At 44.2% G+C, this 13305-nt stretch overlaps 1 protein-coding gene across 1 annotated transcript in view; it reads right to left on the minus strand.

The window, feature by feature from the left end:
- Positions 1-281: 281 nt before the first annotated feature.
- Positions 282-13305, minus strand: part of TEDC1 (tubulin epsilon and delta complex 1) — a 61561-nt gene continuing 48537 nt past the window's right edge. Inside the window, exon 8 of the mRNA XM_065744136.1 lies at positions 282-1325. Coding sequence (XP_065600208.1) covers positions 966-1325 — 360 coding nt within the window. The 3' untranslated portion in view covers positions 282-965. The remainder of the gene's footprint in view (positions 1326-13305) is intronic.

A 13305-nucleotide genomic window follows, 5' to 3' on the forward strand; every position in this document is an offset into this window, starting at 1 on the left:
AGCCAAGAATGGCCATCAACACAGCGAGCTGGAACAGCAGACAATGCCAGGCCAAGGAAAGCCCATTGCTCACAGCAATTCACAATGAAATCAAACTGCTTTCTTTTCATTTATTCCTGAGAGCGTGCAGCTAGCATATAAAAACATTCTTTAGTGAGAGCAAAGCAGAAAAGGGCAGGAAATGCACACCAAGTGAAAAGCATCTGCATATTCCAGGGAAAGAAGACTCCAGAGATAAGAGCTTGGAGCCTCTTCGTGCATGGAAGGGTCATTCTTCTTAGAGAAACTTCCGATAGCAGACCAGTACGTTACCTCGCTGTGACTCATAACTTGGTCAATGGGTTTCCAGTTTGTTCTCTTTGAGAACCTAATTGCTTGAAGTGCATCACACCAGTAAATGAAGTCAGCTTGCTGCTTTATTTATTATTAGGCATTCGTTTTTCTTTACAGTGGCTGCCTTATAGCTGCCACAAATATGGAAACCAGACGAATTAAAACAGCATACTTTGCCATACTCTGAGCTTTGGTGCTTTGTATGTTCTCCAGTACCTGGATTTTTCTGACTAATGAACACTTCCACTTGCTGGAAAATGTTGAATGCAATTAGTACTCCAATCTGCAGCCTCAAAGTAAGCTGTGTCTAGCAGCTGAGCATTCTGAAAGAGCCAGTGCTTGGCAGAAGAACTAAACATCTAAAAGATAAAAGGGAGATTTAAGCACACTCCCACTAAGGCCTGCTGCAGAATTTAATTGGCAAGGTTAGCAATAAAGAGGAGGCAGGCAGAACCACCGAGGTTATGGCCCCAGTGCAAGTCACAAAGCAGAATCAAGTTACGATTCTCAGGCTTAAACATCAAAGCTCAACATTTGGTCCCTCATCTTGCACTCTCCCATGCCAAACTGCACAAATGTGTTCTGATCAAATAAGCCTGCTCCTTTGTTCCTCTGAGTCCAGCTTTATCTCTTCAAGGAGAGATACAAATCACTCCGTCCAACCTCTCTGCAATTTCGTCCAACCTCTGCTTGCACTCACCCTTCAGCTTCTTCAGCTCTCTCTGTAAGCTGGCCTCTCTCATCCGCAGTTCTCTGATCACCTCTGTAGCACTGACAGCTGGAACAGGCTCCTTGGATACAGATCCACCAAAACCTGTTTTGCTGGCAGAATGTTTGCTTCTGAACACCAGCCTGCACGACCCATGCATTTTATTTTTGTTTGGAGCACTGTGGTTCAAAAGACCTAGTAGTTTCAGCTCCACTGTTTCCTGTATCTTTCCTAGGATGGCACAGAAGTCCTCTTTCTGTAGCTCTTCCTCTCTTGTTTTCACCTGTGGAGATTAAAAAAAGAGAAGAGTATGGTAGGTTTGTGTGAACAACTTCTCATGCCAGAAAGCAACACAAAATGTCATGTTTGGACTGGGCTGTACCAAAGAGACACGAGCCAACTGAGTGTAAACTCAAGTGCACAGCAGCAGAAACTGAATTAAGCTAACATGCTTTCTATCAGGTAGCAGTACCAGAGACCAAAAAGCTGCCTGTGGTCATTTCTTGGCAGCTTCTCAGCTCAGCAACCCCTGCCCTGATGACTAACACACAAGGGCTCCATATTCTCCCCTCTCACCATGGAGGGGGTGGGCTCTGCTTCAGAGAATAACATGCAGAGCACAAAGGGGGACCCAGAAGAGTGACCTTCATCACCACCATGCTGTCAGCCACCTCGTTGGCAGGACAGATTAACTGCTTCGTGACTAATGGCACTAATTCCATTTGCAAATGCTTTCTGTGCTTGGCAGTGTGAAAGAGGAGGGATGGCAACTGTAAGCTAGCAATTCCTTCATTCTCATTATGGGTAACAAGTAGTAAAACAAAAATAATGAAGCAGAGACAAAGAAGCATAGGCTAAGAACAAAATGAATTACAGGCAGCACACTTTCACTGAAGATAGGCCCAATAAAACAAAGCTTTTTCTGTGACAGAATAGTCTGGATAAAAGCAATTGTATATATTGGGATTTCTCCAAAGCACTTTATTTAATGTTCACTAACAATTTGATTTGAAGAACTTGCAAGATGGTAATTGCCTTGCCAATTTCACAAGTGAATTAAACGCAAATTCAGTGACTCATCTCAAAATGTAGTTGTCAGTGGGGAAACATTCATAAGAAGAGGTTCCCTACTGAGGCCTTCAGAGAAATGGTTCTTGGTCTAACAGCACATTACGTTGTACACAGCCTCCAGGCAATGGTTGGTGGAGTTCAACACATGCTGATCACTGGAGAGCTGTAGGTGGAACTGGGAAGGGCAGTCCACAGAGCAGACCCCCCAGCCCTCTCCCTCCTCCACTTTTCCACTGTTTTGCCCTCTCACAGCACTACTGTTAGCCCCCTCCCATCAGTCCCACCAACTTCCAAAGCCCAGCAGAAAATGCTCTGCTGTATTACCAAGCCCAGGCAGGTCCTGGGTGGTGTGGAGAGCACCAGGACTGGGGCCACAAGCAGGCCCACATACCCAGCAGCAATGGGAAAGGCGGCCTCACAGCATTCTGCAACAGCAGCCAGCAGCCAAATCAGCTCAGCTGAAAAACAGCAAAACTTCCAACAAAAAGGAAACAGAGTAGGATTCAAAGGCAGGTCACTCAATGACTCACAGCCCAGAAAACAAGCTTTATAGTGTATGACTTCAAGAGCTCCAACTATTCCACTCATGCAGAGACATAACTTGTTTTAGATCCTAAAAGTCAAAAAGATAGAGGTGAGAGACCAGACTTTGCTGACAAAGGCATCAGAAGATCAAATGGATGGAAACATGAACTAGATATTCAGCTTCAGAATAAGACATTGTTGCCTACTGCGAGGATAATGAACCATGAAACGCTCCATTGCCACTCCAAGGATGAATCCTTTGGCCAAAGCTCAGCTCGGGTCAAGCTCAGCACTAATGACACCTCTTCCATTCTTCCCATCCCTGCCCAGGGGTAAAGCTGAACTCCTCCCTCCTCGGGATTTTAAACCCACAGATCTGCATTAAGATATCAGAATCTCATGCGTTAGGGCTTTGACCAGCTCTTTGTAAGCTGGGGGACACCAGAGATCAGTCAGAGATGAAGTCACTGCTAAACTTCTCCACTGACACCAGCACAGCCAGGGCTTCATTCACTCCTTCCAAGTCTTTTATCAGAATATCTTCATGTGTTTTACAGCCAAGTAATTAATCCTCTCCAGAGTCTTCTGATGCATTATCCCTCCCCATCCTCAACAAAGATCAACAAAATCAATCAAGTCAGAAAAGGAGTAAGTCGCTCTGAATTTTTCCAAACTTGTTCAAGGCTTTATCGATGCAGAACCATCCATTAAAGGAGTCCTCTGCTGATTAAAGCATTTGAGTAGAGCCGAGGCAGAGAGAAGTCCATCTTTGCCCTTGTCCAAGAACCCAGAGTCCCCCTGTATCGTAATCCCCACAGAATCCCAGGGCACCTCTTGCTGTTGCCTACAAGAATATCCACATTTCAGTTCTCTAACAACAGTTTAGAAGAAACAAAACAGAAAAAATAAATTCCGTGTTATCTGTGCTCCCCATTGCCAACGAATAAATGGAAAGAGAAGTTTGCACAGAGTGGATTTAACACTGGAATGCGGGATGGGGAAAATCTCCAGTTACTTACGCAGAACGGAATTACTAAGCAGAGTCCACAAAATGTTATTTATTTTTTTGCATTAAACTCAGGCAGAACACCACTAGGGCTGTATGAGGTATTCCTATTGAAATGCAGGTTTTCACACCAGCCAGAAATGGAGAATTTTATTATCCATCGAGCAAGGCACAAGATGGAAGAGCATGCTCCTTACAGCACTGAGTTTTAACTCATGGCAGAAACTGCTGAGGTAGGAATTACTGTACTGAAGCAAGAGCAGGGGTAAGGACAAGGACAGCAGCCAGGGAAACACAGCATCAGAAAGGCACTGCACATGCTGTCTTCTGTGAAGAGGACCAGCATTTCCTGGAACAACATTAGGTGAATTTAGTAAGAGAAAGTTACCAACTAATGAATACGAAATAGGAGAACAAGTTCAGCAAAGCTTTATTCCTGTCATACCAGGCAAGCTAGAGTTGGAGAGCCAGTTCAGTTTAGTCTTTGCACTGCTCTTCCTGGTAAAGGTAAACTCTGTAACCCCATATGTCTTCACAAACACTGTTGATGCTCTTTGTAGACAAAGTTAAAAATTTCTTGGGGTCGCCGTCCAGTAATGTTCTTTACTCTTCACATCCTGAAGACTTGTGAAAATACTACCATCCCTCCTGTACAGTTATAATCAATGCTCTTTAACAGCTTGCTGTCTTCCATTTGTGAGAACATGATTATTCCACATGGCAAAACAACCTCAACAGACCACTTTATATTAAACAAATGCACTGCAAAGGATTAGGAACCTCAGCATTTCATAGCCAGAAAAGTAATACCCAGCCTCACCTCCTCTGGGTGTTGTATGGATCCGCCATGGGGATGGTCTCAGTGTTCAACCACCTGCCACGTGAGAGGTCTGACTCCGTCAGCTGCTGAAGATGCACAACCCATTTAGCTCACCGCTGCTCAAAACTCAGCCCTTCCTAATGGCTGTGGTTTCCCCAGCTCCCTCCCGTTTGCCTGCACCTTGCTGGTAATGAGCTTCCCAGAGCTTATGTCTCATTCTATGAGGCTCAAACATCCCCGAGAGGCCGCTCTGCCTCACAGAGTTTTAACAGCTCGCTAATGAGAAGCGCAATAAAAATGATGCAGAAATTGTTCTTTTTTCTGCTAAGCTGCAAGCTGGACGTGAACACTCTAGGAGAGAACTTTGCCAAAATGCACAGCATCCCACAGAGATGTTGTAAAACCTCTAGATAAGCACACAGCATTATTTAAGTCCTTCCCAGACCTAACTGAAGCTGCAATCTTCCCAGTGCTGGATGCCAGTATCTCAGCTTGGCACAACCTCACGCAGCAACCTGAAAGCAGCCTCACAAAGCAAAGGAACGCTTTGCCCCACTCAGTCACGCACCTGAGGAAGCTCCTTGTGCTCAGAGCCACAGGAACAAACAGAGCAAAACCTCAGATCTCGTCTTTTTGCTCTCCAACCCAAAGGAAATCAGGAGATGTGAATGGTTGCAATAGCCAAGTGACGGAGTCTTACTGCCTTTGCCATCAGGGACATAATCGCCCGACCCCTTTCATCAGCTCATCCAGCCCTCTGAAAACACACCTCAGAGCAGCCAACTTGCAGAACTGTTTATTCTGTGTCTTTCACAACAAGGAAGAACAGCTTGGCTAGCAGACTAGTTTCTTCTAATAAAGACACCAGTGTTTTTTGAACAACCACACTTAGGGGTATGGTTCCATAGCAGTAGGCAGGGAACAGTTGGCCTCAGAGAAAGAGTAAAGGGCACAATCCCAAGGCATGCTGTGAACACACAAAGTGATGGAGACTCCACTCCTGCAGCTGCCACATCTTCTGGTAAAAATTATAGGACTGGAGGGGGACACAGCCCTGCAAACCCTGCAAAATTCAAACATTTGCTGAACAGCACCCACCCAAAAAACCAGAACCCCAGTGTTCAATAAAGGCACTTGCTGCTCATGTAGAAAAACAAGAATACAGTGACAGCAGTCTGTGATCACCTATTCTGGAAACACTACAACACCAAGTAAAGCAGGTGTTTTACTATAAAAAGAGCACCTTATTCTAATTTCCAATTCATATCTTAGAGCAACTTGCCCAAAGGTAATTTTAAACCTCTAAGGAAGTTATAGAGTTAGCACTGCAGCTCTATAAAGCTTGTCTCATTGAATCAAGCCTCTTTGTTATAAGCTTTCAAGGTTTTTTAATTTTCTGCAGCAATTTCTATGACCTGAAGAATAACCAGTTAAAAGCTCTGGAAACCATCATTTTCTATTTTAACAGTTGAACACTTCCCACACTGCCCTGCCTAAATGAGGTTCCCTTCTTCTTGTGTGATCCTTGATTGTACACACAGAGACATGATGTTCTTTTGAAATAGCCCATTTAATAGTAATGCATACATGCATTTACAGATTTAAAGTCAAAATGAAGTGCTTAAGTAGCCTAACCTTCTGCATAGCACAGGCTACAGTATCTCACCCAGTAATTTTGGCTGTGTTCTACTACATTTGGTAAGTTACAGGGTCTCCTTTAGAAAAACACTTTTTTTCTTAAACACAAGCTCTACTTGATCAAAACCCTACTCTATCACAATGTTATTTCAGCAGTAAAATACACCTAATGGCTTAAAACTGTTCTGCCTCAACCACTGGGTCTTGTTATGCCATTGCTCACCTATAATAAACCCTGTGCCTTCAGACTCCAATTCTGCCTAGGAACTTACAGAACATCATCCAGAAGCAACTTCGCCTTGGTTTGGCTCCACATCCCTAACCTCTCCAGAAGAGACAGAATAATTCCTTCATTACCCCTCCCATAATCCTATCCAGTTTTTCCATCACTTTGCAATTGTCATGGTGGTCATGACCAACAGCAGACAGTACCACTTAGCTACCAATAATTTAACACCTTTCCAATGAGCCCCTAGTTTCACAAGCCAGAAAAACCACTCGTTTGCACATATCCCACACCTGAAACTGTAAAGCAGATCCAACTGGCTTGAGGTACACAAATAGTTATTTCTTAATAAAAACTCAAAGCTTTGGCTTAACAAATAGCTAGCAGTAACATTTCCCCTTAATATAATTACTGATTTCTCACATTCATTATGAGTTCAGCAAGAAGAGACAGCTTAGGCCTCTGGAAATGATGGAGAATAACCCAAAAGGGGCGATATCAAAGTAATATTAATGGATGCATTATTTGTACCACAAACTACCAAGGCATTTTAGAAGGGTTGTAAAGCTGAGCTACAGCAACTGACAGGAGATGTAATTATACAAGCAGCTGCATTCCAAATTTCGTCCGGATTTGCAATTTCCTGCAATTACAGAGGAATGTATACATCTCCATCTTATGCATTTTAAGCAAGACCATTCACCATTCAAATGCTAGCTCCCAGGCACACCTATTGTCAGTGCAAAACAAATTGACAGGGAAGCCGCAGCGGCAATGCTCCTACTTTATCTAGCAATAGAAGGCCAGCTTTCAGCTGCGGGAGGAGTCCTCTGGGGAGAAACTAAAAATACAAGTTTAATATCACAGATGCACATAGCTGCATTCAACGAGAACGACTACAAGAGTCCTTCCAGACACTGCTGCTGTGTGCTTTCTTTCCCCCCTCATACACTCAACAGTAAAGCAAAGCACTTCATAAGACTTCAGGGCAGCATCCAGTCTGTATTAGACATCGTGAATCAAAATACCACATGGATAGGAGTCCGAAAAATCAGATGAGCTTCAGATAACAGAAAAGGACACAGACCTAAGAGAAAAGGAAAGGAATGCCAGTAAGATTTTCCAGGGTCTTTACAAGAAAATGCAAAGCAAACCTGCAAATATCAGCGTGAAACACAAAAGCACATAAGTGATAAGCGCAGTGCCTGTTTGCTGAGCCTGTGTGTATCTATTGCACAGGAAAAAGCAAGAGGGAAATTAATCCTCTTAGGCCCCAAAGCAACCAAACTGTGAGGCTGCTGAGCACACCCCGCTCAGCTGCCCACGGGCCGCGTGGGCAGCAGCAGGGTGGGATTGTTAAAGGACGCACCTAAAGGCAAGAGGAAGGGAGCGGGGTGGAAAGCCTCTCACAAGAACACTTCCCGTTGTCTGGATATTTTCTGAACGATCTGTTCCTTGGATTTTAGCAGGAAAAGTTTGCTTTGCCAGTGTTTAACTTCAGAGTACTGAACTCGAAAGGAAAAAAACAGATAGGAATAAAAAACGAAACGCAGTATTTGAAGCAACCCTGATGGCAGAACCAGGCAGGAACAAATCCTCAAACATTAACTGGACTATTTAAAGCTCTTCAGCTGCTTCTTGTAAGGTAGGCAAACCCCTCAGCGTGGTCCCACAATGCTGTGAAGACAGGAGAGCTCCAGGCAGGAACACCAAACTTGCAGGTTCTCCAGCAGTGACTCAAAGAGATGAAGTTCAGACTTGCAAAAATCCCACATGGCACACAATCCTCTCTGGGCAAGGGGAACCATTTCTGTCTCTGAATTCTAAGTCTTTAGTACTTACAATAGCAAAAAAGAAATCCCATCTAGCAGACTAGCCTTTTGTTTCTAACTAGTTTTATCTTTACACTTTCTTAATCAATTAAATTCAATTAGAAGATCACCAAATCTTATACAGTAACATGCACAAACCGAAAAAGTATTAAATGAAAACCACAGTACATCAGCTTAAGTAATTCAGACACTTGCAAAAGGGCTTTGAAAAAGACTGACAGCGACAAATTTCAGAGGAAGGCAGCAGACAAGTATTGCTTCACGTAATAAATTGCTCACTTATTTTTCAATTTGTTCTTCCCAATTTTTATCTCAGGCAGCAGACAAACACTGCTGATAGGAGATACCTTCTCACATGTAGGTGACTTGCTGGGCTCGGAAGGCTGCACTCTACACGAGCAGAGCCATATCACTCTGTTCAGCACGAAAGCAGCCACGCCAGGACACACAGCACTGCTTGGACTCATGCTTCAGAGGAAGCAAAGCTCACTGCAGCAACCCAACACAACAAAAACTCATTCAGTTTAAGGAGTTTCTTACAGCTTTGCTGGTGAGCAGTGGCTGTAGTGGGCACAAAGTTGCCTGAATGGCCATCGTGGTGCTGCCAGGAGTCACATGCTGAGCCCTGCAGCTACAGCCTGCAAAGTCTGACAGCTCTCAAGGATTGGAGTGAGATGACAAGACAAGCAGTTAAAAGTAGTGAGTTCTGAACTCAGAAGTGCACTGAGGCCTTATTTAGATGCATTTCTGCCTAGGAAGAAGAGAACTGACAATATTAAATTAGAGATTTCCTTTTATGTCAGCTCTTCTACAAGCACAAGGGACAGACACAGAAATGAGTAAACTTTCTTCTCTTATGATCAAGTACCCTTGATTTCAGGGCAGACAGCTGGGAGGACAAGGCCAAGGTTTCAAGAAAAAAAGAAACTCACAGTTAAGCATCAGTACAAACAGCCCTTTTCCCAAAAGCATCAAGCTCCTATCAACTCATCCAGAAACCGAGCAGTACTGGGGAATACACAACTTACAACTTCTGCTGGTGGAGGAAGAACTCATCCTGACGGTCTGCCCTGAGCTGTAAAAAGCAATCCAGATACCTTCTAGAAGTTACTGTCGCAAAAACTCACTCAGAAAAGCTCAGTAAAACACCTTGAGTGCACTCCAGGCAGAGCTGCTCTAAAATACAGCCACCGACTGCAGTGTTTAAGACAGTCTCCATCAGGCAGGAACGCCCCCAAGATGCAGCCCTGGCAGAGGAGGATGCATCACCACAGACAGACTCAGCTCCAGAGACCCAGCAACTTTGTGGCCACAGGGACCCCAAATCCCTACCCATCATCCCCACAGCTTTTCACATTCAAAAGATAAAGGCAGTGTTGGGAGCCACCATCTCACACACGTTGCACATCTGAACCCTACAGACGCTCCTAATTTTTGTCCGTGTTTGATGTGCTTTTAAGTGTGAAAACATAAGTGCTGCACTTATTTCTTTAAAAAATGCACTAAAACATTTACAGTGGCTACAAAACCCGTTCTCTCGTCGGAATGTGGTTTTTTACAGTTTATTGTTAAATAAAGCTCATCTAAAATTTATTGGAGTATAATTCTTCAGCTGCATTTACTGCATGTTTCACTGCCTTGGTCGGTATCCAACACGTCGGTAAATAACACGAGTAAAATATTAACACTGCTTATCGATTATGCCTTAACTGATCCTGTCACCTGAGCAAACATTCTGCATTTTGGCAAAGGAAGGGAAAATCACATCTTTTGGGAAACATGAAAAAATTCCACCCACACTTCAAACCCCAGAGCTCCGCATGCAAAACAGGAGACAGTACTCTGATTTTTAATGTTTCTGCCTTCCCTATGGAGCTGGAGTCCTTTAGAAAATATAAGCCCCACGAAAAATGCCAGGTGGGATGATTTATTTTCAGTTCCAGTTTTTGTGTGTTTGAAATCAGTTTGCTGATTTAGCAAGTGGTACGGAGTCTTTCTCACACGGTTCAGCACTCATTCAGCAATCTGCACAGCAAGTTACATCTGCAAACAAAGAATAAATGCTTATCTTCTTCATCTGATTGTGTGCTGCAAGCTTAGCATTGACTGTTCAAATCTGAGTGAAGGGATGAAGTTCTCAGAAGTGAACAAGATTGTTTCAAAAACCTCCCAGCTCTGCTCTTGTGCAGGGACTCCCTCGATGCTTTTACATGCCAGACTTGAGCCAGGCTAACTAAGGGCTAATGCAAACATCACATCCTGCTGTGGAGAATAGAGAAGCACAGACATGGCCTCTTTTCACCCTCCACAGCACAGAGCAGAGCTCACTGCCTCCTGCAGCTGTCACCTGGGTCTTATCCCACAGGCTCCATGGGCACTTACCAAAGGCAAGTAGTCTGTTCTGTTAGAAACAATTAGAAAACTGGCAGAAACAGTTAGAAAACGGATAAAATGTCTGACAAAGCAGCACAACAAAATATACAAGCAACAAGAGAATGTACACATGAACATAGGATGGTAGAAGCATTTGAGGTGGAATGGACCCCCAAAGGACATCTGGCCCAACTCCCCCGCAGTCCATCAGGTGCTCAGAGCACCATCCAGCCTGACTTGGAAAGTCTCCTGGGATGGGACGTCCACCAGCTCACTGGGCAGCCTGTGCCAGTATCTCACCAACTTTATTGTAAAAACCTTCTTCCTTATTAAAAAAACACCTAAATCTCTCCTTTTTTAGTTTGAAACCATTTCCCTTGTCCTGTTTCACAGACCCTCTGAGGATTCAATCTTTATCCCCCTTATAACCCCCCTGAAGATACTGCCAGGCTGCTCCCAGGTCTCCCCAGAGCCTTCTCCACCCTGTGCTGAACAGCCCCAGCTCTCTCAGCCTGTCCTCATAGGGGAAATGTTCCATCCCTTAAATACCTTACTCCCTCTACTGCTTACAGCAGGTCTATGCTTTCTAATAACCTAAATCTGCTAATACCTTGGCAGCTCCATCAGCAGCAAATGTAATCCTACATTTAACGAAATACAAACTACACATAAAAGCCATTAGCCCCGTCCCTCCTTGCCACCCTCCCGTCCATGTCCTCCACTGCTCCCTTTGATGGATGTTACTGTTGATCTCTCTGGGTTTCCTCCCCTACGCAGGCATCTGGGCCCAGCCAACCATACACTCCCAGAAGCTGCTCTTGTGGCCCTGCTAGTTCTTCAATTCCTTTTTGCATGAAAAGCTCCACTGACAGCTGCTCGATGCTCCAGATGGAGGTTTTCAAAGTGGAGCACAACAACACTCTGGGACCGGGGCAGGGAATATGCTGACTGCTCTGAACCATCCCCAGCACTCCTCTGCTTCCTGCATCCCCACAGCCTGTGTAATTATTAACCACTCGCTGCACTGATATCTTCATATTAGCAGAAAGCCTGGAGAATGCGAATAAACAGCAAAAACAGACAAGATGAAACAGGAACAATTTGCTTTCAAAAAGAAAAAGGGCTCTCGACAAAGCTTCAGAGAGCTTTCCACCAAGAGCTCAGCTGCTGCTTTGCCACGAGTCTGCATTTCAGGCTGCAGCAACATGGCTTTGTTTTGGGGAGCACACTGAGTAGCCAGCATACACCCCACTGGGCCCCACCAGCCATGCAGGGAGGGAAATGCTACTTCTGCTTCTCCCACCCACACTCAGGCACTGCCCATGCCTTGGTTTTCATACAGGTTAGGCCTCACCGTGCACCGGCAGCAGGACCACAGCTCCTCCCATCAGCTCCCAGTGCTCTGTGCTCAGGCATGGGGAGCCCAGCACAGCTGGAACAGGGCTCAAACATGGAGGGAGCAGTTTAAACTCAGTTTAATGGCTCTGATTCTCTCTCAGCCATGCTTCAGAGATGCACATGTGAGCAAGCACCATCACACCATCACTTGAAAGGAGTCTAGCTTGTTTTTAAACCCTAGCAAACACCAAGATCCCATGTTACAATATCACAGGCTCCAACAGAAGCTCGGTGAGCATTTATGTGATTAAAACTGGGGGGATCCTCATTTGGAGTCACGCACTCTATGCTCCAGCTTCTGGATACAGAGTACTTATCCTGAAATCAAGTTCCCCCTCAAACACAGGACTAGAGAATAAATATTTTGAAAGGAACAAACAAACAAACAAGATCTGTTTTCAAATTCGGATACTTCTTCAGTTACATTTTTTCTTCAAACAGAGAAACATTTCTAAAGCTTAACTACCAAAATGTCATCCAGGAAGAACTGATTATTTACCTAGGGCTGAATGGAAAAGAGCAGAGCTAACTATAAGAAAGCCACATATTCAGATCACACCTCTGCCAATATAGGTATGTCTTACACCTCTTCTCCTCCAAGATACCAAACACAATTCTCTGCCTGCAGATGGGTATCAGTTAAAATGTCATATTAATCAGGGTTTCACGAATCACCCAAATCCCACAGCAACATTCAGTTATCTTCAATCAACATCCTTGAAAGGAAAATGGTTTCAGGGTCGTTCCAAGCACAAAACTGGAGAGAGAAAAAAGAGCTGGGGGCAGGCAGTGATAAAAAAAGAAAACGTTTTCCTGAGGAAAATAACTTTATTTTAAAAGATTAAAGATTGATAGTTTTCACTGCCAGAATCACGCTGTACAAATTATTAATCTTGTAAAAAAAACCAACAGATACATTGCCTTGTTACCACATCCTGAATAACAAGCAGTCATGTTTAGTGCTGCAAACCAGACACTGTGGCATAGCACTGACATTAACACACCTGAAATACCACCATCTTATCCTAAATCCATCAGGCAATCACAGATTCAGGTTTCAAGCCCAACCCACAGTGTTACAGCAGGCCCAGCTCCTCTTCAGCCATCCCTGATAGATATTTGCATAACCTATTAGTAGAGGCTCCAAGGAAATTCTTTCTTTAATACGTACTGAGAAATCTGTGTTGTAATTTAAGCACATTTTTGTCCCATTCATGGAAAGCACAGGAAAAAAAATCTCTTTCCTCCACAGAAACCTCTTGGTATTTGAAAATTCCTCACTTTAGTCTTTCCATCTTTACCTTACAGACCCCTCAAAGCCCACCTAACCCAGCAGCCTGTCTGCAACACAGTTCAGCAGCGAGTAGCAAGAAG

Source organism: Cyrtonyx montezumae, unplaced genomic scaffold (assembly GCF_038088225.1).
Source record: "Cyrtonyx montezumae isolate F1298 unplaced genomic scaffold, pur_monq_1.0 scaffold_1, whole genome shotgun sequence".
In the NCBI taxonomy this organism is placed as follows: Eukaryota; Metazoa; Chordata; class Aves; order Galliformes; family Odontophoridae; genus Cyrtonyx; species Cyrtonyx montezumae.